We start from the raw sequence: 25,133 nt of genomic DNA, 5'->3' as shown, positions 1-25,133 counted from the left end.
TTTTTACTCTGTAATTAATACAAGTTTAATCAAAAGATTTCATGTCAGTGTAGATTCTTTGTGGTTTTGAATCAGTTATACTAGGCCATGTGATTGTTAAGGGAAGATTATATTGGAGTGAATCTAGGTGATGATTGAATACAGAGAGCACTAATGAATAGTATCTAAGGTGGTATTTGCCTGTTGCTGCTTCCTGAGGATCTAAGTGAGAGGCAGTGATAACTGGCACATCATCCCATTTCACACTGTGGTTCCAAAGTTTGACGTTTGGCAGATACTTGCTGGAGGAGACAACATTTTTCTAGACATCTTTAAAGCAGAATACAGTCATACCTCAGGCTGCGAACACTGCGGGTTACACGTTTTCAGGTTGTGCTCTGCGCCTAACCCAGAAGTACCGGAACGGGTTACTTCTGGGTTTCGGCACTCACGCATGCACAAAAACACAAAATGACTTCATGCGCATGCACACAAGCAACGAATCGCATCACACGTGTGTGCAGATGCAGCGCTGCGGGTTGTGAACGTGCCTCCCACACGGATCACGTTTGCAACCCAAGGTATGACTGTAAACATGCAACTTTTACTCTGTTAGGAGAGATGCTGATATTTTTCCTTGGAAAGCACTTTTGTCACAGGGACACTGCATTCTGTCAAGCAGCAGTAACTAGAAAAATGCAATTTGGCCTTCAACCAGCATGTTGGTTATCACTGTGACTGCAGCGTGTAATGCAGTCGTAGAAACCTCAGGTGCCATTTCTGATAGTTCCTGTGACTTCCCGGGTATTTCCAGTACCATGTTGTCAATGTTTTATGTAATGAATTTTTAAAAACTGCTTTAGAAACCAAGGATTCCAACTCTGATAGCAGGAACATTATTGTAGCCTTTAAAACAAGCAAAAAAGTGTTTACCTTCTTAGTTTGCTGCAGCATCCAGTGATCCTTTCCTTCTCTTTGGAAGATGACATTGTACACTCTCCCTTTCAAGCATTAAGAGTGCGCACCTCCCTAGATTGCTGTACATCACTTGAAAATTAATAAAAAATAATGTTTAACAGACTATCCAGCAAGGTTATTTCCCCCTCTCCTGCAGCAAGGCTGCTTCATCCCATAAATCACATGGGGCCTGGAGATTGCACCACTGGCCAGCCCTCATGAGATACTATTTGTAAAGACTCGTGCTTTTCCCACACACCATCCCCCAGCCGGTGTAAACATTCCAGCCATTTATGTTGGTGACAAAAGCAAGAGTGTAATGGCTGACTATTTGAAGTGCTCATATGGATTTTTAAATCTTGACAATAATTTGCTTATAATGTGTATGAATTCGCTTTATGATATTCAAGTATAATAGAACATCCAACTGCTCCGCAGAAATTCCACAGGGGAGGCAAAGCCCTGACGGTGGTTGTTCCTGTAACCATATAGGCAATGAAGCCTTTAGATGCCTGTGCAAAGCCAGTTTGCAGTTAACTTAAATTGCCTTTGTCTTTTTCTTTTCAGCTGACATTATCTCTACAGTAGAATTCAACCACACAGGAGAATTACTAGCGACAGGGGACAAGGGGGGTCGCGTTGTAATATTTCAGCGTGAGCAGGAGGTAAGTGCTGGTGAATGCAAAAATGCCCATTTTTATCCTTTTAAAAGAAGCTTCCTGCTGCTTCCTAATCTTTGCGTGTCAGTCTTCACCCTGCTTCTCTTCTAGCAAACTAAAAATTGCAAAAAAGTCCATTAACATCAATAGGCCAGCTTCCGTCTCATGAAGCACCCTGCAAATACCACATTTTCTGCATCCTTTTGCTTCCTTTAACAGTCAGTGCAGGCTGCAAATCTAATATAAACTGAATACTGCTGAAGCATCATAAATTCAAAGACACTCAACTGCCTTGTTTGCCCAGCCAAATAATGCTTTTAAAGTCTGATTTGTTTAATCATTAGTACGACTTCTCTTATTTCTTTTTCTTTTGCTCTCTCAACTGCTTTACTTTCCAAAGGTATGCATAGACTTTTTCTGGTAAACACTGATGCAGGGCCTTAAGCAACAGTAGTGATGCTGTTGATAAATGCCGGTGAAAGATATAGGCTAAGGTTTCACATATAATTAAACCCCATAGTGGAAGCATGGTATTGTCAGTTATTATTTCTTAACATTTGTATAATTGCTTGGGGTGTGTGTGTGTGTGTGTGTTCTGTATAATTATTTAGAAAGGACAGTTTTTATTTCTATAGAATACGCAACATGGGCCATTCCCAGGATATGATTCCCAGGTATATCTTTTTATTCTAATCTGTCCTAGTCTGCAGATATATGTCTTACCTGAATGGAAAGGTATCACTGGATCAAAAAGGCAGGAATTTGATAACAGCTTGAATTGATCCCACTGGTGCAAGCAGAAGACACTTCCACATGTAGACGTGTGAGCTGAAGGTTTTCAGTTTCTTCTCATCTACACCCTACACAGACAATCCATACACTTGCAAAAAAGGTTTTCTATGTAGGATCACTTTCATCTACATGGGAGTAATGTCTCACTTGTAACATTTCAGAGAATGCTATGAGCAGACATTTATGGGAGCCTCTAGTAGAAATACGAGCACTAGGCACCATCGTTTTAATTCAACACGTTATTTGTGGCAGAATCAGCTCTTGTGAATGACATGCCACATTCTGGCCCCATCAGCTTGATAAAGTGGTGCAAGGGTGAAAAATGGTCAATTGCTTTCCCCCAGTCATGGCTTGGTTAAAATGCATTTGACAAAAACTGATTTTCAATTAGTACAATTTAAAATCTGAATGTCGCTGTCTCTAGAATATCTATGCTTATATCTGCCCCAGTGCTTAAGGTATTGGCATCAACTCATTTACACCAAATGAATGCATGCAGCTGTTGAAGTACTTTTTTTTTTTGCTGAGTACCCTCAATTGGGCTATTACAGTGGCTAAGCATATGCCTGTGCTGCCCCAAGGGGGCGGGGTGTACAGGGGACCCTCCCACATGCCACCCTCCCACATGCCACAGGGTAGGAGAGGGGCAGGGAAGCTGCCGCCCACTCTCCCCCTGCTCTCATCCGCCAGGTGCTCCTTGCCGGGACCGAGGTGGGATGCTCTCCCCCACCAGATCAGATATGACCCAGCAGCAGAGCAGCTGCCAGCGGGCACAAGGTGTGCCGCAGCTGAGGAGGGTGGGCAGCAGCCATGCCATCCACTCACCTGCTCTTCTCCCTCCCCCCAAGTCAGGCCTGACCTGGGACGGGGGCAGAGCTGCACCAGGCACAAGCGCTGCAGCCAAGGCGCAGCTCCTTCCGGTGTGGAGCCAGGCTTCGATGAGGGAACCTGCTGTGGGGGTGCCTGTTTGTGTACCCTCCCAAAATTGCTCCCAGGGCCACGACCCCCATGGCAATCCCCACGCTATGCATCTGGGCTGTTGGAGGGTGTCATCTAATTTGGATCAAACCATTTGATGAAGTTATGCAGGTTGCATATACTCCCATCTAGGTGGGGGTTTTAAAACTTCCTAAAATAATGTGCATCTTTAGCTGAATTGAATTTATCTCATCAAGTGTTGAAAACTCATCACAGTTACTTTTGTACCAAATAACAACAATATGTAGTTATGCCACCTCAGCTATGAACTTAACTAGTTGACCTTAGGAAGAGTTCCCTTTGAAGTCTCTTTCCTTCCCATATGCAACATGTAAATAATAATACAAGACAACTTTAGTTACAGGCATGGATCCTTCTTGGAATATCTTCAGGGAGCAAGGTTGAGAAATATCCTCTGGCTGAGTCCTTGGGGACTCACTGGTGGGCAGATAAGGCAGCTCTGCAGGCCAATGGCCTGATCTGACATAAGGCAGTTTTATATGTGGATTTTTACTGCTATAATGCAAAGTGCTTTGAAACAGAATCCTATTTAAATATAAGCTGTAGTATTTCAAACATGTCCATTATGGGCTAGTTCACACAGTGAAGGGGGCTGCTGATTTCTCCACGTGACCTCTCATGTGCACAGGGGTCACATTGGGGAAATCTCAGTGTGAACCAGACTGTGTCCAATTCAGCTCAGAGAAAGACAGTGACCTTTTTATAAGCTTGCATCCGTGGGACAAAGTTTTGCTGTAATTGTGGAAATGGTTTCTGCCCACATAGAACAGTGTGCAGACCAATTCACCTAGAGGAGTGTCTGTGCAATTCCTTATTTGGGGGGGGGGGGGAAGAGAAATAAGCAGATGGCTCGCATGTGCAAACTGGCCCTATGATTGGCGCCTTGATACTGCCAATTGGAAGTGCATCACAGTAGCATAACAGCAGTTTTCAGGATAAAGGCAACTTTAGACCATTTTATATGCTTAGGCAAACCCTACATTGAGCTGTGATCCTGGGCATAAGCCAAGTAGGGTTTGCCCCTTGATTTGAGCCACTTTCACACCTTGCCAATATGTTTTGGAGATAAACGTCAGGGAGGCCTTCATTCATTCATGGAACAAAGGTGCTCTTCCTGCTTCCTATCATCAGCATGCAGAGAAACTGACACACGAGGAGGATGCATTGTGCAGGAAAGATCTCTTGTGTCTGCTTTGATATCTAAACTGTAATGTGTCACCATAATCAGACATTTCCCTGTCTTTTAACAATCCTCTGAGAACAAAAGAATCAATTGAAAATTTGCTAGCTCTGGCTCTTTTGAGAATCCCTTTATTGTTTCTTTCCCACTCCCACAGAGCAAAAATCAGCCCCATCGCAGGGGAGAATATAATGTTTACAGCACATTCCAGAGCCATGAACCTGAGTTCGATTACCTGAAGAGCTTAGAGATAGAGGAGAAGATCAATAAAATACGATGGCTCCCGCAGCAAAATGCAGCCTACTTCCTTCTCTCTACCAATGGTATGTTGTAGTTATGACAGATAATTCTTTGCTTTCCAGCCAAATATCCTGCTATGCTTTGGTGGCTTGCAATAATTAAAACTTGTAATCTCGCTGCAGGATGGGTAGGTATTACTTTCTCTCTCTCATATACGGGTGGAACGGCTGAAGCTCACAGGCTTTGTAAGATGGTGGCAGTGGCTGTAATAAAGCCCCTTTTCATAATGTAAGTCAACAGCCCGTTAATATCAGATCTTACTTGGAACAGCCCTGTTTAGGGAAGTTTTTAGTCTGTGATATTTAATGTATTTTGATGTGTGCTGGAAGCCGCCCAGAGTGGCGGGGGAGACCCGGCCAGATGGGCGGGGTATAAATAATAAATTATTATTATTATTATTATTATTATTATTATTATTATTATTATTAGTGCAGTTGTACCTCTGCATAGAACGATACAACTAGACAAAGGTATCTGGCTGAGTTCAACTGCCCTCCCCTCTGTCACGTGTCCTAAAGTGTTTCATGTATCTTCACATTATGACTATTCCACACACACACTGCTCCACATCATTGGCTGCTACTTGTGAGGTAATGAAGGGCATGGCTTAAATAACAACTTAAATTATCCTTGGGACAGTTCTCACCATAGCTGCCAAGTTTTCCCTTTTCTTGCGAGGAAGCCTATTCAGCATAAGGGAAAATCCCTGTAAAAAAGGGATAACTTGGCAGCTATGGTTCTCACAATTTTGCTTTAGTATGTGATTTTCGCCTTTCTGAAGGCATTTTACATGTAGATATGCCATTTACAGGCATTGTGCTGAGCGATTGCATACCTTCTTTAGAACACTTAGCATATCAAGAAATAGACTGGTTTAATAAAACAAACTAATTGTACCTTTTTATACGGTAGAAAGAAAACTACTTCTTGATCATATAGAACCCAAGCACAATGGAAGAGTCCATCAACAGAACTTCTCTAATGCATACTTTTCTCAGCTATCTAAGAAAAGCTCCAGCTTGTCTTATTTAACCAACCAGGGATAGTTCACGCATAAGAAAAGCAACTATACGCACTCCAATTTTGTTCCAGTTCAATTTTTACGGTATATACCCGTCAGTTTATGCATACAGGGGTACCTCTAGTTGCGGACACAATCTGTTCCAGGGTGCCGTTTGCACCCCGAAAAGTCCGCAACTAGAGCGTCACTTCTGAGCAAGTGCGGAGCGCTTCTGTGCATGTCCGAAGCACGCAGAACGCTTCTACTCATGCACGCGCGGTAAAACCCGGAAGTATACACTTCCGGGGTTGCCGAGTTTGCAAGCCGAAAAGACGCAATGTGAACCTAATGCAACACAAGGTATGACTGTAATGCACTGACATGTTAACCAAGGTGAAGTTCTCTGACCTTATGACTGTGCTGGGGAGCCTCTGTCAGAATTCACTCTTCTACGATAATAGGGAGGGAGGGAAGAAGTATTCCTAATTTGTTTCAGTTTTCAGTTGTGCTAAGCTTATGCTTCATGTTATGTTTAGATAAATATCATGAGGATCCAGTGATGTTACTAGGATGAATGAAGCCTCAAGATGGATGTGACTTAATTACTACAGGAGAAAAAAGGGGGTCTAATTATCTCTCATAGTCAACTTACTTTGTGTTAAAGAATTTACCCTATTGATCATTGTAATAAAATTCTGAGAGTTATTAAACTCATTTGGGGGAAGATTCACTGAAACACAATGAAGATTAATTATGTAGCCTAATGTTCTGTTAATTGAGATTTTAAATAGTTTTTTGATTAACAGGGATATTATTCAGGAAAGTGTTTTCATATGCTTATAAATACCTCACAATGATTCAGAGTTCTCTGCTACCTTTTCTACCCAACTATTCCCATTCTGTTCCCAAAATAACATTGTGTGTGGAAGGCCCTTTGATCAAAATGAGTTAATACAACAAAATTAACAGGAGTCAACTGGAATCCCCAGAAAAGGGGGTGGAGGGAAATGAAGATGAATAAGATTGTCTTTAAAGGCTGGTGGGAGCAATGACAAACTGCCGATAGAGCACTCGCCAGGAGGGGGAAAAGAAAACACCATTATTCAGAATAAAAGCCACATGTTCCTGAGGCTCTTTCCCTAAAGGACTTCATGGCACAACGATAAATGGGATGACAAAAAAATGATGAAGTCAGTGGAAATATCCACCTGACAGGCAAGCTGGCAATTGTGGAATTCAGCGCAGATTCAGTGTTGATGATAAAACGTCAGATTTTATTCCTTTCACTGGGAGGAGGGAGTTGAAACTGACTTTTGAGTAAATTACGGACATGATTGGGCTCCTTTCTAGTTTGTACTTTGTCACCCTTTGGACTTGCAATGTAATCTGTTGCAATCAAAGCTCAGCTAAAGCAGTTAGCTTTCATGTAACTCTAAATTGCTTTTATAGGATATTGTGCATGCTAGTTTTCTTGTCTAAGCTGTTCCCTGAACCTGTGCCAAAGTAAAATTCATTCAGCTTGACATATGCAATGTGCAGAGACCAGATTACAATCAGCAACCTTTTGCAGACAAGACACTGGAATCTACCTTTGTGGCTTACTGGTTCAAAATTTGCTTGAAATATTCAAACATGATAGATAGGCTGCACAGTCACGAATGTTGTTATTTCCTTTTGCCAAATTGGCAGGAAAAACTGGTGGCATGTGTTTCTTCAGCATGCGATCAGAGAAGAAATCCTTGTAATTGCCCCTTCTTAATTTTACATAAGGCTGCGCTTTCCCCCTGCTATATTGAAATAAGATCAAATGCCTCACTGCGCCAAGACCAATTATTGAGAGAAATGCATAGTTTAGGCCACCATTATCAGGTCAGGGTATAAACATTACAAATCTTCCATTTGACCTACTTTAGTCTGAAAATTCACAACAGTTTCTTGGACCACTGGCTATGTCTAAATATATAGAAAGGAAAATTCTGCATTGGCATCTTGTGTGGGTTACTTTAATAATAATTATCTAAACACAGAAGTTTAAGGGGACAGCGGCTAAATGAGTAGCAACATTCTATGGATTTGCAGCACCCTCTATATTTCGTCCCTGTAGGAGTTAGGAAAGCCTTCTCCAGTAATCTCCTACTGTGATTGAATAGGGGAACCTCAATCCTTTCTGCATCTTCTGCAGTGGAGTTAAAGGAAAGTGGTCCTTGTGGGGCTGACCCTGAATATGCTCCTGCCTTTGGGTTCAGAGTCCGTTCCTCCACTTTTTGACTCATAAAAGCTTCTGTGTCATTTCTGATCATTGATTTGAACAAGAATGAAACCTGATCATGCTACCTGCAGAGGCATGGTGTGAAAACTGCCTTGGGAGCAGAGTCTACAATCCTATATTTCCTTAGTCGTGGATTCCCTTGGTGACCCTGAGCAAGTTGCTAACTTGCAACTGCAGTTGAGACTAACATGATACAGAAAAAACCTTGTCCACATATAATGAGCTGTGTAAATGACAATTAAAAGAAAACATTGTGGAATATTAAATGTATTGTTATTCAATAGCATTCGATCTGGCTTAGAAAAAAATGTCAATTGGGTATTCCTGTTGTCTTCTAGATAAAACTGTGAAGCTATGGAAAGTGAGTGAACGCGACAAAAGACCAGAGGGCTACAATCTCAAAGATGAAGATGGACGGCTCCGAGACCCCTCCACAATTACCACACTACGGGTACGGCAAATGCATATTTCCGGGATGGGGGGGGCATTTCCCCTGCAAAAAATGTCAGAATTTCTTTATTTCATCACTCATGACCTCAGGGGAAAAAAACAGCCCACAGCATTTCTTATCTGAAGTACTCTTGGCATGTTTCCTTACAGGGGCCTAATATTGCAAATGGGTCATTGGGAACAGGTATTTTTTACTTACTGGATTTTCCCTAGAAAGGGACAATCTTAATTATGTGTGTGGGGGGGTGATATATGGACTGATATGGACATTTTGATGCCAGTGACGTCATGTGAGTGATGCAAAATACCTGCATGTGTGAGGAGTGCTTTTCACACCATTAACACCTGTCTGGGAATACCCTTTCTTTGCACATTAGATGTTAGTAGCATGATCAAAGTGTTAATTGTCTCTGTCATAGTAATGAGATAGTGTTTGACACTGTAATGAGGACGGTAGCTTTGCCATTGCTTAAGGCAGTCTCGCCAAAACACCTGTGAATTCTTTGGAGTGTGGTGCATATAGCAAGTGCAGTGGGGTTTAAACAAGCCGTGTTTCTGCTTTGGATTCTCACCTAGCTTTGGTCTCATGTTCTAGCTGCCAGGGTGCATTTCTGTTAGGTCTTGGGGTTCAGCTAATTGGAAGTAAGGGAGACATCACTGCCTGCTGTAGCTGACTGACTCAGAGCAACGGTTCTTTCACACATTCTGGTTTTCTTACACAGAGGTTATGTGCATTCTGATGGTTGCCTGCTTGAGATACCGTGTTTCCCCTTTTTTAAGACGTAGTCATAATATAAGCCATGGCAGGGTTTTTATGCTTTCACGAAATATAAGACATACCCCGAAAATAAGACGTACCTCAGAGAGGCTTGAGACCAGATGGGAGGGGGCCCGAGGCAGAGCGGCAGCGGGGCGACTGACTGCGGTGGGAGACGCGCTGCTGGAATGTTGTGTGCTGCATGGCCCAAAGCAGAGCGGCGGCGGGAGGCAGCGGAAGCCCTGCTGCCAGAACATTGTGGGCCGCATGGCCGAGGCAGAGCGGCGGGGCGACTGACAGCAGCGGGAGCTGCGCTGCCGGAACATTGTGGGCCGCATGGCTGAGGCAGAGCGGCGGCGGGGCGACTGACGGCGGCAGGAGCTGCGTCGCCGGAACATTGTGGGCTGCATGGCCCAAGACAGAGCGGCAGCGGGGCGACTACGGCGGCAGGAGCTGCGCCGCCGGAACGTTGTGCGCCGCATGGCCCAAAGCAGAGTGGTGGCCGGAGGCCCGCTAGCCCTTCCGCACGATTCCAGAGGTTTTTCTGCAGCGTAGGTGACGGGCTGCTGTTTCTCTGGGCCGTCAGGCTGCAACTTCACCGAGCCCCCGCCAAGCCTAGATGGCGGCGGCATTGGCAGTTCTTTAGGAACTTGCGGGTTCCGATCTCGCAGTTCTTTAGGAACTCGCGGAGCCGGATCGTGCAAAACCTGGCGCACAGCGCAGGCGCGGGACGAGGGTCGCGATCCAGCCTCGGCAGCCCTAGCGATGGCGAGGGGGGCGTTGCGAGCCTGCCGCTGGATGAAACAGCCCCACCCCCTGCAGAGTCTGCGGAGTCAGATCCCTCGGCAGGATCACTTCCCGCCCCCAGTTCTTAAGAGGAGCTGCCGGTGGAGCGCAGGGAGCCTGGAGGGGTGGCGAGGAGGGCAATCTGTCCGTCTGCCTGCATCCCTCTCTTAACTGTTCTACGGTAACTTGGCAAAGAGGTTTCCCACCTCATCGTCCCTGCAGGCAGGCAGCCACTTTAGAGGGGAGGAGGGCAAGGGAGGGGGGAGTTCATTAATGTTTGGAGAGTCAGCTCGGGAAGGGGACAAAGGGAAGGCTTTAAAAGTGTCACGAACGGGGAGATATTCCTTTTTTTCCAGCAAGGTGTCCCAATGCAACAGCTTGAGTATCTCCTCTTTTACGTTGCAATCTGCGTCAGCTTTTGCAACCGATAGGGCTCCAGTGCCGGCGCCCAGAGCGGATCTATCCATAGACAGTTCTTGCTTCCCAAAACCAAGTCTTGTAGCACCGTAAAAAAAAAAAAAGACATCCCCTGAAAATAAGACACCGTGTGGTTTTTTTGAGGGAAAAAAGTTATAAGACGGTGTCTTAAAAAAGGGGAAACACGGTACTGATGGTGTAAAAAATACCTGCACTGTAGTTCACACACTCACACTTTTTCAACACAGATGTTTTCTATGTCCGGCAAAACGGTAATGTATAGAAAACACCATCTCCCAACCCATCCTGTAGAAAACCTTGGGTATATAGCTGTTTCTTTTGCTGTCATTCAGCGGAGCTATTGCATTCAGCGGAGCTATTGCTTTATTTGATTTCTCCATCCAAACTGCAATTCTTCAATGGGAGTGTTTCTTTCTCCAAGAGAAGTATGTGTTCTGTGGACACTGGGCGCTTGCTTCATTAGGATCTGAAGCCTAAGTTGTGGTGCTTTGGGTCTCTCTGCTCACAAAGCACCCGTCCCACACAGGGAAATCTCTGTGCTTCCACTAATTAACTACTGGCTAATGAAGCCTTGAACCTGAAAGTGCAGCATGGCTTTGAAAGAACGTAGTTACAGTGTTTCCTATTTTAGCCCCATTACCTCCTGTTGTACAAAATGGCTGTTTGGTATTGACCGTTAGTCTAGTATATATTAATACGGCTGCACAATATTGATTTAGAAGAGTTTTTTTATGTGTGGTGCTATTATTACTCTGGGTCACCTTTTATAGCTTCTAGTTTCATAGCCCGCAGGCCAGCAAAGACATTTAATAACTCCAGACAACTAATTAAATCTCACCATAAAGCAAATGGTTTCCATATTGCATTGCCAATTCTTGATATTGAAGGCATTGCTCAAGGCCAAGATTATTATTCTTATTATTATTTTTACTTCACAGTTTGTTTACTGTCATTTTGAATAGTGCATTTGGAAGGCTGCATTGTCGCACTGTTGTTCAGAAAGCCCGTTGAAATAATTTCTCACATATCCTGGATATCTAAACCAGTGTGCTGCTATGCACAGACAGAGCTGCTCATCATTGCTATTGACTTCTTTAGTTTTTTTCTGAAAGGCACTGTCAAAAGGATACTATTCAAAGATTGCCTTCTTCACTGCATTAGGAGAACATGTATTTAATGTGTAAAAAAGCAAGGACCTAGTGCAGAACTGCCACATTTGCTTTGTCTAGATCTAAGTGGAGATTTTCCATATGGCAGACATGCCATTTTGAGCCTGGGTTGTACTGACTGAACCCTACAGTGGCTTAAGTGACAGCTCATAGTGAGCTTTTCCTGGACAGCTTCAGTTAATTATTAAGGCTACAATCCTACACACATGAGAATAACTGCCATTGGACTCAGCATTGGTACTTACTTCTGAGCAAACATATATAGGCTTGGACTGCCCAGGTAAAGAAATCATACACACTTTTGCCATCTTAAAACACAGCCAGTCACTCATTGGCTGCTATGCATTCTGTTTATTTTCATGTCAATTATGTTTCTGAAGTTTGCAGGTTGTTGTGAGAGTTGGTGTGCTGAACATGGGGGTGAAAAATGCCAGAATAAAGAATGAATTATTTTGCACTATGGGGATGGTGTTGGACAGGCTGGCATTTAGATAGTGTTCGTTGTCTTGCATATTGCCTTGGAAACCTTTGAGGTCTGCTGGTCTCTTGTGATACAATAACTCCAGATGACTAATTAATTGCCAGGAGTAACTGTACTATGAGTCAAAATGAAGTGACTTCATTGGCAGTGGATTTTGGATGCCATTAAGGGTGATGCAGTAGGAGACAGGTCAATCTTATGGGGCACAATCTACCAGGAATATCTTCTGGGCAAGTTCTCTTGAACTGCAGCTGTGCAAGAGCTCCATAGGATTATGCCCCATGTTAATTTCTGTTTTTCTGTATCAGGGTGGTCATCAAGGAAATAACAGATATGACAGAGCCATAGTACAAGGAAGGGAGTAGTTCAGAGTAGAGACATCTTGTTGAGTATTTGAGCAACCATTTACCATTCCTTGCAAAAGGGATTGGGAATCTGTGGCCCTCCAGATGTTGCTGGATTGCATTTTATTCCTAGCCATTGACCAAGCTGGATGGGGTTGATGAGAGCTGGAGTTCAGCAATATTTGGAGATTCCCCATCCCTGCCACAAAGCATGATATGTACATTTTACTCTGAAGTTAGTTTTATTGACTTCATTGGAGCTTATTTCCAGGAGAGTAAGGATTGCAGCCTTAAGCACCTAATATATACCAGTACAGTCATACCTCGGTTTACAACCGCCTCGGTTTACAAACACCGCAGACCCTTCTGGAACAGATTAATTCACTTTCCATTACTTTCAATGGGAAAGTTCGCTTCAGGTTAAGTACAGACTTCCGGAACCAATTGTGGTTGTAAACCGAGGTACCACTGTATATATTGGTTATAAGACTGCAATTAATCTATATACATTACAGTACATTGGGAGACGGGGAAACAAAGGCAGATCTTCATTGCACATTATTCAAATCAATACAAGATTTAAAACAGATTCTTTGAGATGTAATAAATTCTGTCCCAAATAAATCCATAAACCGATTAAAAGTGAGTGTCACCTCTGAGCAATGGTTACATTCTTCAGGAAACCAGGCTACCCACAGCAGCAAGAAAGCCACACAATGATCCACTTCCCAGTTTGGATTTTAGGGTCATATTTGCAATTTGTTTGTAGTGTTGAAGGTTAATAGTCAATTATTTTGCCCATCGCTCTTTCCTTATTGCATTTCTTACAAATAGTGAGGTAATAAAAAAGCACAAACCCGATCAAGACTCTTATATTTATGAGATCGTAGTGTCACACAGACAGCCCATATTCTAAGGGTATAATGCTATTTTGCTTTTGTCGTATTAACCCTTAGCTGTTGTCCAACTCTGGTCAAGTGAATGCTGTTCAGCAATCAACCTAATGAAGGCTATGGATCCTCAGTGGGATGTGCTTTCTATATATTGATTTTGGGGTGGGAGTGGGATTAATGCTTGCTGTCACGGATTGTATTTGCCTGCTGTGTTTTTAAGTAGTTCTTTGGTTGCTCTGGACCAGTGTAATCTTCATTAAAAAAACAAACAAACAAACAAACTCCCATCTGTTTAATTCTACTATCTTAGACTGATGATAGAGAATTTGAGATACAAAATAAGGGCTGTTGAGAAAGATTCACTGTGACTTAGCTAGCTCAGTAATTAATGAAGGCCATAACCCATGGAGTTTGAATATATAGTATCTGTATACACACAAGAGGTGTTTTGAAAACTTCCTATTTGGCAATTACCCATGAACTGCCCCCCTAGCTGCTATGTTCATGTGTGATGCGATCCTAATCTGTTGATTACATACCCTCCCAACACTTCAAAACCAAAATCCAGGACACCACCTTCCCATTTTTGATCGCTAGAGCACAGAATCCATTTGGGTTGCCGTGATTTCATGCCACTGTTCCTCCCTCCCGCACAAAAAAACACTTTTTAAGGGCCCAAAAACATGTGTTTAGGGTGTCACAGCCCTGGAAAAATGTATTTTGGGGAGGGTGGGGGTTGCACAAGATCACAGTAACCAGAATGGCTGCTGTGCTCTCAAAATAAACACTTGTGGAGTATGCGTTTTACCCAGTTTATTTCTATTTGTAGTTCAGGTTAAGAATGTGAGGCTTAAAGTAAACGAACTTCTTTACCTTCTCCTAAAACCGGGGAGTCTTTCATAGCTACTAGCCATGATAGTTAAGTTCTGCCTCCACTGTCAGAGCTGGTAACGGGGTATGGCATGCCTCACAAGGCCAGCTGCTGGGTATCACACATGGAAAAGAGCACCTGAGCACTCAGGTGTTGCTTCCTGGCTTCCTATGGGCATCTGGTTGGCCAGGTTGAAAACAGGATAGTAGACTAGATGGGCCTTTGTCCCAATCTAGCAGGGCTCTCCTTATCTACTTAGTTTTAAGTAGATATTTGATTTAATATTTCTCAGTGATGAAGTAGTAACTGGACATCAGTTACAGTACTGGTCTTTTTAGTGTTCCACTTCCCTCCGCCCCATCCCCATACTAGGTTATACTTAGTTTTCTTCTTATACGACCTTTCCCTTTTTCTTAACCTTATTTTTCAGCTATTAAATTATCTGGAGGTTTGGGACCTATGAAGGTCAAAGTGTTGGAAGAGGAACTGAAAAATAGAGTACAGAGACTTTTCATGCCTGGGAGTCCAGTGATTTATCACTGTCGAAAAAATCTCTCCCATTGACCAAGGTGAACTTTTTCCTGAATAACGAATGTTATATATTGGGGAAAAGTTCTCATGGCTCAATCCTTTTGGCTGCTGCACCAGCAAGAGAACGGGCCCTTGGACCGGTACAGGTTTATGACATGTGATATTGTGCTAACTTTGCTTTGGCAACAGTTACCAGCAACATGTGGAATGAAATGGCAATTTGGAAAGCAAAGCCCAGAAACGGGAAAGAATGGAGGAATCTGAAGAATAGAACTCTACAGATTCCTTTGGTGTTTCCAGTGGTCCTCTCATGCTTATCACAACCTGATATGTATTAGTGATGTGTTCTGGAGGAATTCATAGTCAGTAAGAGTGGGCGTCCCCAATGATAGCTTGTGGTTTATTGTTATCCGCTACAACAGCATGGGCATGAGAACTTAAAAACAACCCTTCCTGTGTTGTCTTTGGAGGGTTATGTGTAGCTGGACAGGAATCTGCCAAGGTGGGCAGGCCCCTTAACAGCTCAAACATCCTGGAATGGGAGGGGGAAAATTAGGGCCAGGAGAAGCATTTATTTATTTTCGCTTACACGAAGGCTCACCTGACAACACTACCAAGAAATTTGGGATAAAGCAATGCAGAAAGATAAGGCTTTACCAGGCCATGTCAGTTGTCCCACAGTGGGCTAACTCCTTTTGCCAATGGTGCTTTGGCCAGCATGCATGTGAAAGGCTGATGCTGCCATTGCATTGAAGGTCAGAAGAATGGCCGTAAGCCAGACAATGTACAACAAGGAGAGGAGGAGAGGAAAAGCACTGGCATGCGAGCATTTGGCAGCAACATGGCCTGAATTCTCTGTAGTAATAATGAATTGCAGGATGGATCTATTGCTGTTCTTGTCTTTTTATGCCAAGTCACATTTCAGGCATAGCTGCCAAGTTTTCCCTTTTCTCGCGAGGAAGCCTATTCAGCATAAGGGAAAAATCCCTGTAAAAAAGGGATAACTTGGCAGCTATGATTTCAGGATGATTTATATACTGTACGCATTTTAACATTTCGAGGAAAGTTTTCACACCAAGGAGTCTTGTAGAACCATAAAGGAACCATATATATATATATGTTATGCCACATGTTTTGTTTTGTAGACCCGAGTCCAGGAATGTCAGATGAATGAGTCTGATGAGCAAATTGTTATTATCAGGTGACAAGTTTATGTGGATGTACTGGAGTGGAGGAGTGAAAACAGTAATGGAAATTAAATGGGGGAAAATACAGTCTGCAACAATTGCATGGAAGCAATATAAGCAAAATCAGTGCGGTTAAGCATACACAATGGCAGCAACTGATGGTAAAACAAACATCCTAGCATTAGCAAGTTAATTGACATATGTAATAAGATAGGAAACCATTATTGCAGTTCAAGCCATAGGTGACAGAACTGTACTTCTTGTAACCTGCCAGCTGAGGATTACACTTGAAGCATGTGGTGAAATGGATTCTAGTCCCAGATAAGGTTAAGACATAATGAATTTGTTAGCATTCAAGGTGTCACTAGGCTCTTTATTTTTAGTAATGCATCCAATTATTAGATGCAATAGGGCAAGACAGTTTGAGCATTTAAAACCAATCCTGACCTGATTGCATGGCTGCCAATTAGTTTCTGGGCCTAATTCAAATTGCTGGTCTTAATCTTGTTGTCGTTTAGTCGTTTAGTCGTGTCCGACTCTTCGTGACCCCATGGACCATAGCACGCCAGGCACTCCTGTCTTCCACTGCCTCCCGCAGTTTGGTCAAACTCATGTTCGTAGCTTTGAGAACACTGTCCAACCATCTCGTCCTCTGTCGTCCCCTTCTCCTAGTGCCCTCCATCTTTCCCAACATCAGGGTCTTTTCCAGGGAGTCTTCTCTTCTCATGAGGTGGCCAAAATATTGGAGCCTCAGCTTCAGGATCTGTCCTTTCAGTGAGCTGGATCTATAAAGCCTTAAATGGCCTAGGACCTCAATATCTCAAGGATGGCCTCTCCTCATATGAACCAGCCCAGACCCTGCAATCATCATCTTTCTTTGTGTGCCTCCTCCACAACGTTTCTGGAATGTGGCAACACGAGATAGGGCCTTTTCTGCAGTGACTCCCCATTTGTGGAGTCCTCTCCCCAGGAAGGCTTATCTGGTGCCTTCATTGCATCTCTTTAGGCACCATGTGAAAACGTTTCTCTTTAACTCCACCTTGGCTGATTAACACTCCATGTGCTTTTAAATATGTTGGGGGAGGGTTATTGGTTTGTTTTTGTTCTTGCTATTGTTTTTACATATTTTGTGTTATCATATTGTATTTTTATGGTTTTTGGATGAAGGGCAGTATACTAATTTAATAAATAATAATAAATTAATAATGATCAGACTGGCATTTGCTGTCTGCATTCCTTTCTCCCTCCCAAACGCAGAGCAAAATTGTTTCTAATTCCCTGATATTTGTCGCAAGTAGACCTAAGGGAATACCTAACCCCTACTTTAAAGCACTTTGAAGAAGCAATACGCTTTCTAAATGCCAAGTCTCATGGTGCTTATTAGGTGACACAGGTAATGCCATCAGTCTGTAAGAGTAAAAGATTAGAGTGTCTTTAAGCAAAACTACCTTCCTATTCTCTAGCTTACAGAAATGATAGCTACTTAAAGCTATTTTTCCTTTTTTACTGCTGCTTTTGCATTTGGAGGGTCTGACATTCCCAAGAACTCATCTTCCGCAGAGATCAACAACAGTTGTAAGAGCCTCTTTTAACAAACCTCTCACTTCACTTCAACAGCTTCATGCCCATTCTTCCCAGTGATGCACTTTTGTTTACAAAGCTCTGTTTCCCTGAAATACTTCCATGTAGATAAAAGTGTCCGTGCCTGAGAAGCGGAGTGAAATCTGTGACCCTGTTAAGTGGCTTTTTGTTATCAAAAACACGATCTATTTATTTTGCTGCACACCATAATTTCAGATGCTTAAAGCTTCATACTTGACATTTTCACTGCACAGAGATAATTTGGGGTAGGGAAAATATTTAACTGTTAAAAGAGTTTTATTTCACGTATTAGATTTGCTATACAGTGGAACCTCAGTTTACGAACACCTCAGTTTATGAATTTTCGGTTTATGTACGCCGCGGACCCATCTGGAACAGATTAATTCACTTTCCATTACTTTCAATGGGAAAGTTTGCTTCAGTTTATGAACAGACTTCCAGAACCAATTACACCCATGCTTCGGGTTAAGTACGCTTCAGGTTGAGTACTCCGTGGACCCGTCTGGAACGGATTAATCCACTTTCCATGGGAAGGTTCACTTCAGTTTATGAACGCTTCAGTTTATGAACAGACGTCCGGAACCAATTGTGTTCATAAACTGAGGTACCACTGTATACAGAACGAGGAACCAATGTGTGCACCAGTTTCATTATCATATGCATGTGGTAAACACTTGAATAATTTAGTGAAAACGTCAATTTCCTGTGCAGTAGCAATGAAAAGGGCCGATTCTATGTCAGAAATTATTTAGGAAGGGGCCAATATCAGCCAGTGTCACAATGCTTTGTACACATTTATGGCACAACCACATCTGGAATACTGGTCATCCCACCAGGATTATCAAAGGAATGCAATAAACTCCATACAAGGAAAAGTTGAAGTAATCATAGTTTTGAAATACGTTGACTAATAAATCACACAATTCTGTATGTACTTGTTGAGCCTTGAAACCATTCTTCTCAAACTGTCACCCTCCAGATGTTGCTGGACTACAACTTCCAGCATTCTTGATCATTGGCTGGGTGGGGCTGATGGGACTTGGAATTCAGAAGCATTTACAGAGCACCAGGTCAGGGGAGGCTGCTTTAGATTCTCAGCTGAGGCCCTTCTCTAAGTGCCTCCACCAGCTGGCTGTGGGAGAAAAGAGTTTTTTTTCTGCAGTGGTCCCTCAGTTGTGAAATGTCCCTCACCAGAGAGGTGTACCAGGTACCTGATGTCTCTTTGGTGCTAGGGGGAAATACCTTTGTATTTCCCCCAGGTCTTTTAAATCTCTGGTTTTAGCATGATGGTTTGGCTCTGTGGAATTTTTATTTTATTTTTTATTGTTGGTCTCAGTTCCAGTTTATCACTGATGCAGGTTTTTAAAAAAAAAAGAAACAAAAAACCCTATTGATCTCTGTTTCATTTTGATATTACACTTATTTGCTGCTCCTTAATTTGTCCCATTGTAATTGTTATACCGGTATTTAAAATTTGTTTTTACTTTGTTCATCACCTAGAAAACTCTTGTTGTTGGGGGCTGACAAATTAAATTTTCATGTCTCTTCCAAAGTAGTTCTCCCTGAGTTTAGTGGATCGTATTTCCAGGTAAAAATATATATAGGACTGCTACTTAAGGCTACAATTCTGTACACTTAACTTGCATGTCAGTCCCATTGAACTCAGGGAGACTTAACTTTGGAACAGAGATGCATGGGCTCATGCTGCAAAGTGGAGTGGGGTGATAAAGGTTTATGGCATTATGAATCACATGGAAATAATGGATAAAGATAAATATGAGACTCTCTTTATAACAATATTGCTTCAGTTCATACAGCGAAATCAATCGATACTGATTTCAAAGCAGACAAAGGAAAATACTTCACACAGACAGTGCATTCTCTGCCTCAAGAAACGGTGATGACCACTAAGCTCAAGAGTTTTTTTTTTAAGTATTAGGCACATTCATGGATGTGATGTCTATCAAAAGCAATTGGCCATGTTAGTTAATGGACCATCTACAACTTAAAGGGAGTGTATCTCAGAGTACTGTACTAGGTGCTGAGAACATCAATACCATCAATACCAGGAAAGATTCTAGAGCAGATCATTAAGCAAACGGTCTGTGAGCACCTAGAAAGAAATGTGTCCACTCTGTGATCACTAAAAGTCAGTATGGGTTTCTGAAAAATAAGTCATGTCAGACTAATCTGATCTCATTTTTTGACAAAATTACAAGCCTGGTAGATGAAGGGAATGCTGTGGATGTAGCCTGTCTTGATTTAAGCAAGGCCTTTGACAAGGTGCCCCATGATATTCTTGTAAAGAAGCTGGTAAAATGTGGGCTAGACAATGCTACCATTCAGTGGATTTGTAACTGGCTGACTGACCGAACCCAAAGGGTGCTCATCAATGGCTCCTCTTCATCCTGGAGAGTAGGGTGCCACAGGGTTCTGTCTTGGGCCCAGTCTTATTCAACATCTTTATCAATGACTTGGATGATGGGCTCGAGGGCATCCTGAGCAAGTTTGCAGATGACACCAAATTGGGAGGGGTGGCTAATACCCCAGAGGACAGGATCACACTTCAAAATGACCTTAACAGATTAGACAACTGGGCCAAAGCAAACAAGATGAATTTTAACAAGGAGAAATGTAAGGTACTACACTTGGGCAAAAAAAAATGAAAGGCACAAATACAGGATGGGAGACACCTGGCTTGAGAGCAGTACATGTGAAAAGGATCTAGGAGTCTTGGTAGACCACAGACATTCAATTCCCCCCCCCCAAAAAAATATAGTCTGGCCCACCACATGGACTGAGGGATGGTGGACCAGCCCACAGCTGAGAAAGGTTGCTGGCCCCTGGTTTAGTATTTATTTTGTGCCGCTTTGCAAGCTGTAAGAGGGCATCCCTGAGAAGCTAGCAATCTTAAATTTGACCTAGGGGAAAGGAGAGGAAGAGGAGCCACGGCTAAGCTGGGAAGCAATGTGTGGTTATTTCAGACTGAGTTACAGTAAGCAGGACGTGAGAATTAGGAAGTTATGTCAAAAGTGGGTTGGTACTAATAAAGGGATTATGGTACTGTACTATGGTACTGTTTTGGATCCCCGCCCTGCTGCCGCCCTCCTGCCCCCAGTGAGCATACATATACCTCATATAAGAGCTTGCATTCTTTCTCTGAATCATCCTTAAAAGCATTGCTGTTTTGTTTTGCTGGAGGTTTTTTTGCATAGCTGTAGTATCCAAAGTGCTTGTGGTTTTGTCTGTGCTAGGGGATGTTTGCAATAAATAATTAGCACAAATAACATCTATGATTTAAATCTCTTTAAAGGAGAAATGTTTTGACTTTGATCCTGCACTCTGCAAATCAAGCTTCTACTGAGGCTCTGATAGAAGTATTTCCTTCTCACTTTTAACTACCCTTCCAGTTAGAAGAGGAGGTTTGCAAATTTCCCCCTGGGGTGCTCTGCACAGCAAGGTACTTTCTGTTTTCTTTGATGAACAAAACAAAAAAAGAGGTTGGGGGGAGGGTAGAGGATGTATAGATTGAAGCAGCTTCCAGGACTAGTTGCAGAAGGTCTGGTTTTAAATGTCATGAAAAGGTAGCAGGCTTTATTTCATCTCCTTTTAAATACTTTATTTTCATGGCAGGTCACATTTTATAAATGTGGCAGCTGATTAGATGTCTTTGTGGTTGTATAAAATGCCTCTGGCCTACAAAGGGTTAATTGATTTGAAATTCAACTTTGATCCTGCAGTAGACAACTAGAATCCTCCTGTTTATATGCTTAGTTGGTGTAAAAAATTGAATCCACTTGCATATTAGATTATCTTTGGACATCAAATGACAAATGTGACGCTGTCCCATAAGCTGCGCTTGAGTTATGGCATGATTGTCAAAAGGGTTGGTCATCACTAGCCTAGAGGCTGTGACCTGCTTGGTAGATTCTATTCAGGTTGTTGTTTTCCCCCAAAGTGTGTTAATCTGAGCCACAACTAATAATGTGAGAGTCTGGGTCCCCCCCCCACATTGCTATGAGCAGCAAAGATCTGGTTTTCTTTTTTAAAAAAACAAGAAATTCAAATACATAGTACTGACTAAGGTGTTAGTTGTGCTAGTGAAGTTACATTCTCATTGGAGCAGCAGCAGGAAAAAATATTTCTGAATCACATGTCTTTCAATGAAAACCCTAGTTACCACAAAGGAAAACACATGAAATGTAACTGCAGATGTGTGTAAGATACAAACGGATGGGGTGGAGCAGCAGACCTAGAGAACAAGTCAAGGATCAAGAGTGTTTGTTAGCACATGCTTTTATCTGAAATTATGCAAGGAAGCTGATAATACAGTGTTTTGATCACCGGGGCTAGAAAAATGGCACACATTTCTTAGGATCTAATCTTGAGGAAAATACAAGTGCTTCAGTTCTCTAGGGCAGCGGGCCTCTAGGTGTCTGAATTTTTATGTTCCTTCTGATAATCATAGGGATTTTCAGTAATAAACCTTCTCTAGGCAAAATGGTTCACTTGCGCTCCTGAGTGCCTACAGCCCCAGCCTGCCATGGTGCACGGTAAAATTGCAGCCAGACTTTTAATTTAATGAAACAAATGTCATCCAATCAGCTGAACAAGCATACCTATCAGTCGCATGTCACTGTGTCGCCCTTGTAGGCGCTGGCCTTGTCTGAGCACGTGCAACATCAAGACGTTCTGGGTTCTGGGGTGAACCTTTGGTGTCAGTTATTGAATTGTTCGGAGGGCCTTGGAAGCTGACAGCAGACCTTTCCACAAAGGGGGAGATAAGCTTCTGATTAGTTTGTGCACCCCCACAGAAACTCCAGATGCAACACGCATGTCAGAAAGGCCTGCAACATATAAATCATCTCAATTTTCTGTACAATGTCAGAAAGGAGGGTGGGGAGGAGACGTTTCTGAGGTTGACTGGCGGTGTGTAACCTTATTAAAAAGTCTTCACTTTCGCTTTTAAGCAGTGCTTTGTCCATTATGGAAGCAGAGAGGAATGGAGCTAGCCGACAGAGATGGATGTCCGTGGTTTTGTTTTCTGAGCGGTTTGTTTTGGTGACATTTACTAACAGCTGGAGCTGGATGCGAATGGCTGACCAGCAACAGCAAACAAAAGGGCAGCTCAATGTAGAAGTCTTCTAAAGCAGGGGTGGCTAACCTTTTTCACCCCTAGGGCCATATTGATCACCAGTCACCCCCCTCTGAAGTCCACATGCCAGTGGTGGGCATGACCAGTGGATACACACCTGCGACTTCACACTACATACATCACACATAAGGCCATGCACATTCACATATGAATGCACACACTTACTAGATACACACACACCCCACTCCAGATCTGTGGGAGAATTGGGGACACTATTTTTACTCATAAAGAGGAGGCAGAGGGCTTTATCTTTGATATCAGCACTGAAGGTGCTTAGCCCTAAGTTCACAGATAGAAAATTCATCTGCCTGCTGTATAAAGAGTGGATAGAGGGGTTTTATCTGGAGGGATAGGTCCTTCTCTGTAGTGGTGCCCTGAGTGTGGAATTCCCTTCCACCAGATAGCCCCAACTTTACACCAGGCACCAGGGCTTTCAGAGGCATTTGATTGGCTAGCTCAAGGTCTTAGTGGACTTATGAACTGCTGCTGTATTTATAGTGTGTAATGATTTTTTAAAAAAATAGTGGATAGCTTGTTTCTGGGTTCTATGACTTTGCAGTTGTGTCTTTTTTATTTTATTCAATGTGCTGCCCTGGGATCTCCACTTAACGAAACCCAGTTTAATCAGCCAGTAAAATGAACAACAAAATGAAGTCCCTTCCTTTCCTCATTTTTGCAGTCTCACATCACATACATTTACAGCTCTTTAAAAGGGGCTGACTGCAGAGCTAAGGCACACAGTCTCTTCCGCATACAATGTGCGCTTCTCACATTGCTCTTAATTTGGGACTGGCTTACAACGTTTTCCTTCCTTCCTTTGAATGCCACGTGTGAGCTGCACTACAGAGTTCCCAAGACATCGTAAGAAGGCAGGCATGACTGCATCCTTTCTTCTCTCCCTCCCTCACTTCAAAAAGACAAGTGCTATCAAGAGAGTACTGTACATTGCTTCCATATCAGCAGTGATGGCAGAAAAAGACATGATTCAACCTGTTTTAATGTATCAGCTTGCATTTGGGATGCCGGCTCCAGGAGAAAGGAGGGCAAATTCATCTTCTCCGCTTCTCCTTGTGCCAAGCAGTGGCTCTCTTTAACAAAGCACCATGCCAATGCAACTATACAGATGAGGGCACATGAAGCAAGCTTGTGCCCCCCCACCCCCTCTTTGTCCTTGTCATTGCCTGTACTCTCTTTGCCTTAAACTATTCTAGAAAGCCATCTTCTTGGCAGCAGAATCCTCTGGGACACAAGAAAGAAAGGAAAAGTAGGTTATAGTAATGCAGTGAAAATACATCACCGGGTAATCTGGAGAGACGTATCAGATGAGTGAACAAGTAATAGATTTTCTTTGTAATGGAACAGAACCATTGCCTGCTCTGCCTAAGTACAAGAGATGGGTATTCCCTTGCCAAAAGGAGAGGAGATTTCCAAACTCTGCTTTTGCCTTTAGCGAGGAAAGCTCTCACATGCGCACTTCAAGACTCTGCATGTTTATTTAGAAGGTATTTATTGGTTAATATTTTTAGCTAAACTTATATGCCGCTTGATTGTAGTAAAACATATTAAGTGTTCAGTGGAGCTTACTCCCAAGCGGTTGCTGCTTTTGCCAACAATTGCCTTGGATATGCCACTATCCTCACACCTCAGCTCAGCAGCGCCCACAACTTGTGCTTTCAGGGGAGCTCAAGTTTACTCAGGTAGCATACAGACAATAGAATGCCAGGGCTTCCTAGAACTGTCATTGCCTGCATCAAACAACTTTATTGGTTTTTTTGTAAATGATAGGAACACAGTTTTGCATGCTATCCCATCCCTGAGCAGTGTGAGATTCCAGGGTTTCCAGGTGCTTACCCAGGGTTTGTGTTTCCTTTAGAATAAGGGACAGCGGAGACTGTGTCTTTATGATAGAAGGTTTTTTTTTACACGTATATGCAACCTGAGCCTACAATGGAGGGGTTCACAGCATTAACACCACAAGAGGGTCTTTGCTTGTCCCATAGTCACAGCTTTGGATTCAAACAGAAATCAAGTATCTCTCTGTCTCTTTGGCTTCCCAACCTGCTGCTTCCAGTTCTAGCTTCTAGCTCACATAACTGAACTCTTAACACCCAACTCCAACCTTTGCCTTTCTAACTATCAGTGAATTGAGGGAGGAGGCCCCATCCATTTGCCATCTGGCACAGTGCCACTTCATTGTTACCTTAATGCCCCATACTTAGAGGGTCATTGCCTCACCAGGAAGCTAACCTGGCTATTCCAGAAATTGAATCCATGCTGGATCCAGAAATTAGAAAGGGACCCAGGCATATGGCTTACCTCCCTCCTCCCCCATAA

At 42.9% G+C, this 25,133-nt stretch overlaps 1 protein-coding gene across 2 annotated transcripts in view; it reads left to right on the top strand.

Annotated features, from left to right (window-relative positions):
• PPP2R2B (protein phosphatase 2 regulatory subunit Bbeta) overlaps positions 1–25,133 on the top strand; it is a 232,005-nt gene that overhangs the window by 148,079 nt on the left and 58,793 nt on the right. For both annotated transcript variants that reach the window (XM_035105326.2, XM_035105327.2), the window contains exons 2-4: positions 1,504–1,601; positions 4,724–4,889; positions 8,474–8,586. In XM_035105326.2, coding sequence (XP_034961217.1) covers positions 1,504–1,601; positions 4,724–4,889; positions 8,474–8,586 — 377 coding nt within the window. The remainder of the gene's footprint in view (positions 1–1,503; positions 1,602–4,723; positions 4,890–8,473; positions 8,587–25,133) is intronic.

Source organism: Zootoca vivipara, chromosome 2, assembly GCF_963506605.1.
Source record: "Zootoca vivipara chromosome 2, rZooViv1.1, whole genome shotgun sequence".
Taxonomy (NCBI): domain Eukaryota; kingdom Metazoa; phylum Chordata; class Lepidosauria; order Squamata; family Lacertidae; genus Zootoca; species Zootoca vivipara.
Note: the sequence above shows the minus strand (reverse complement) of the source record. Positions and strands in the feature narration are given on the sequence as shown.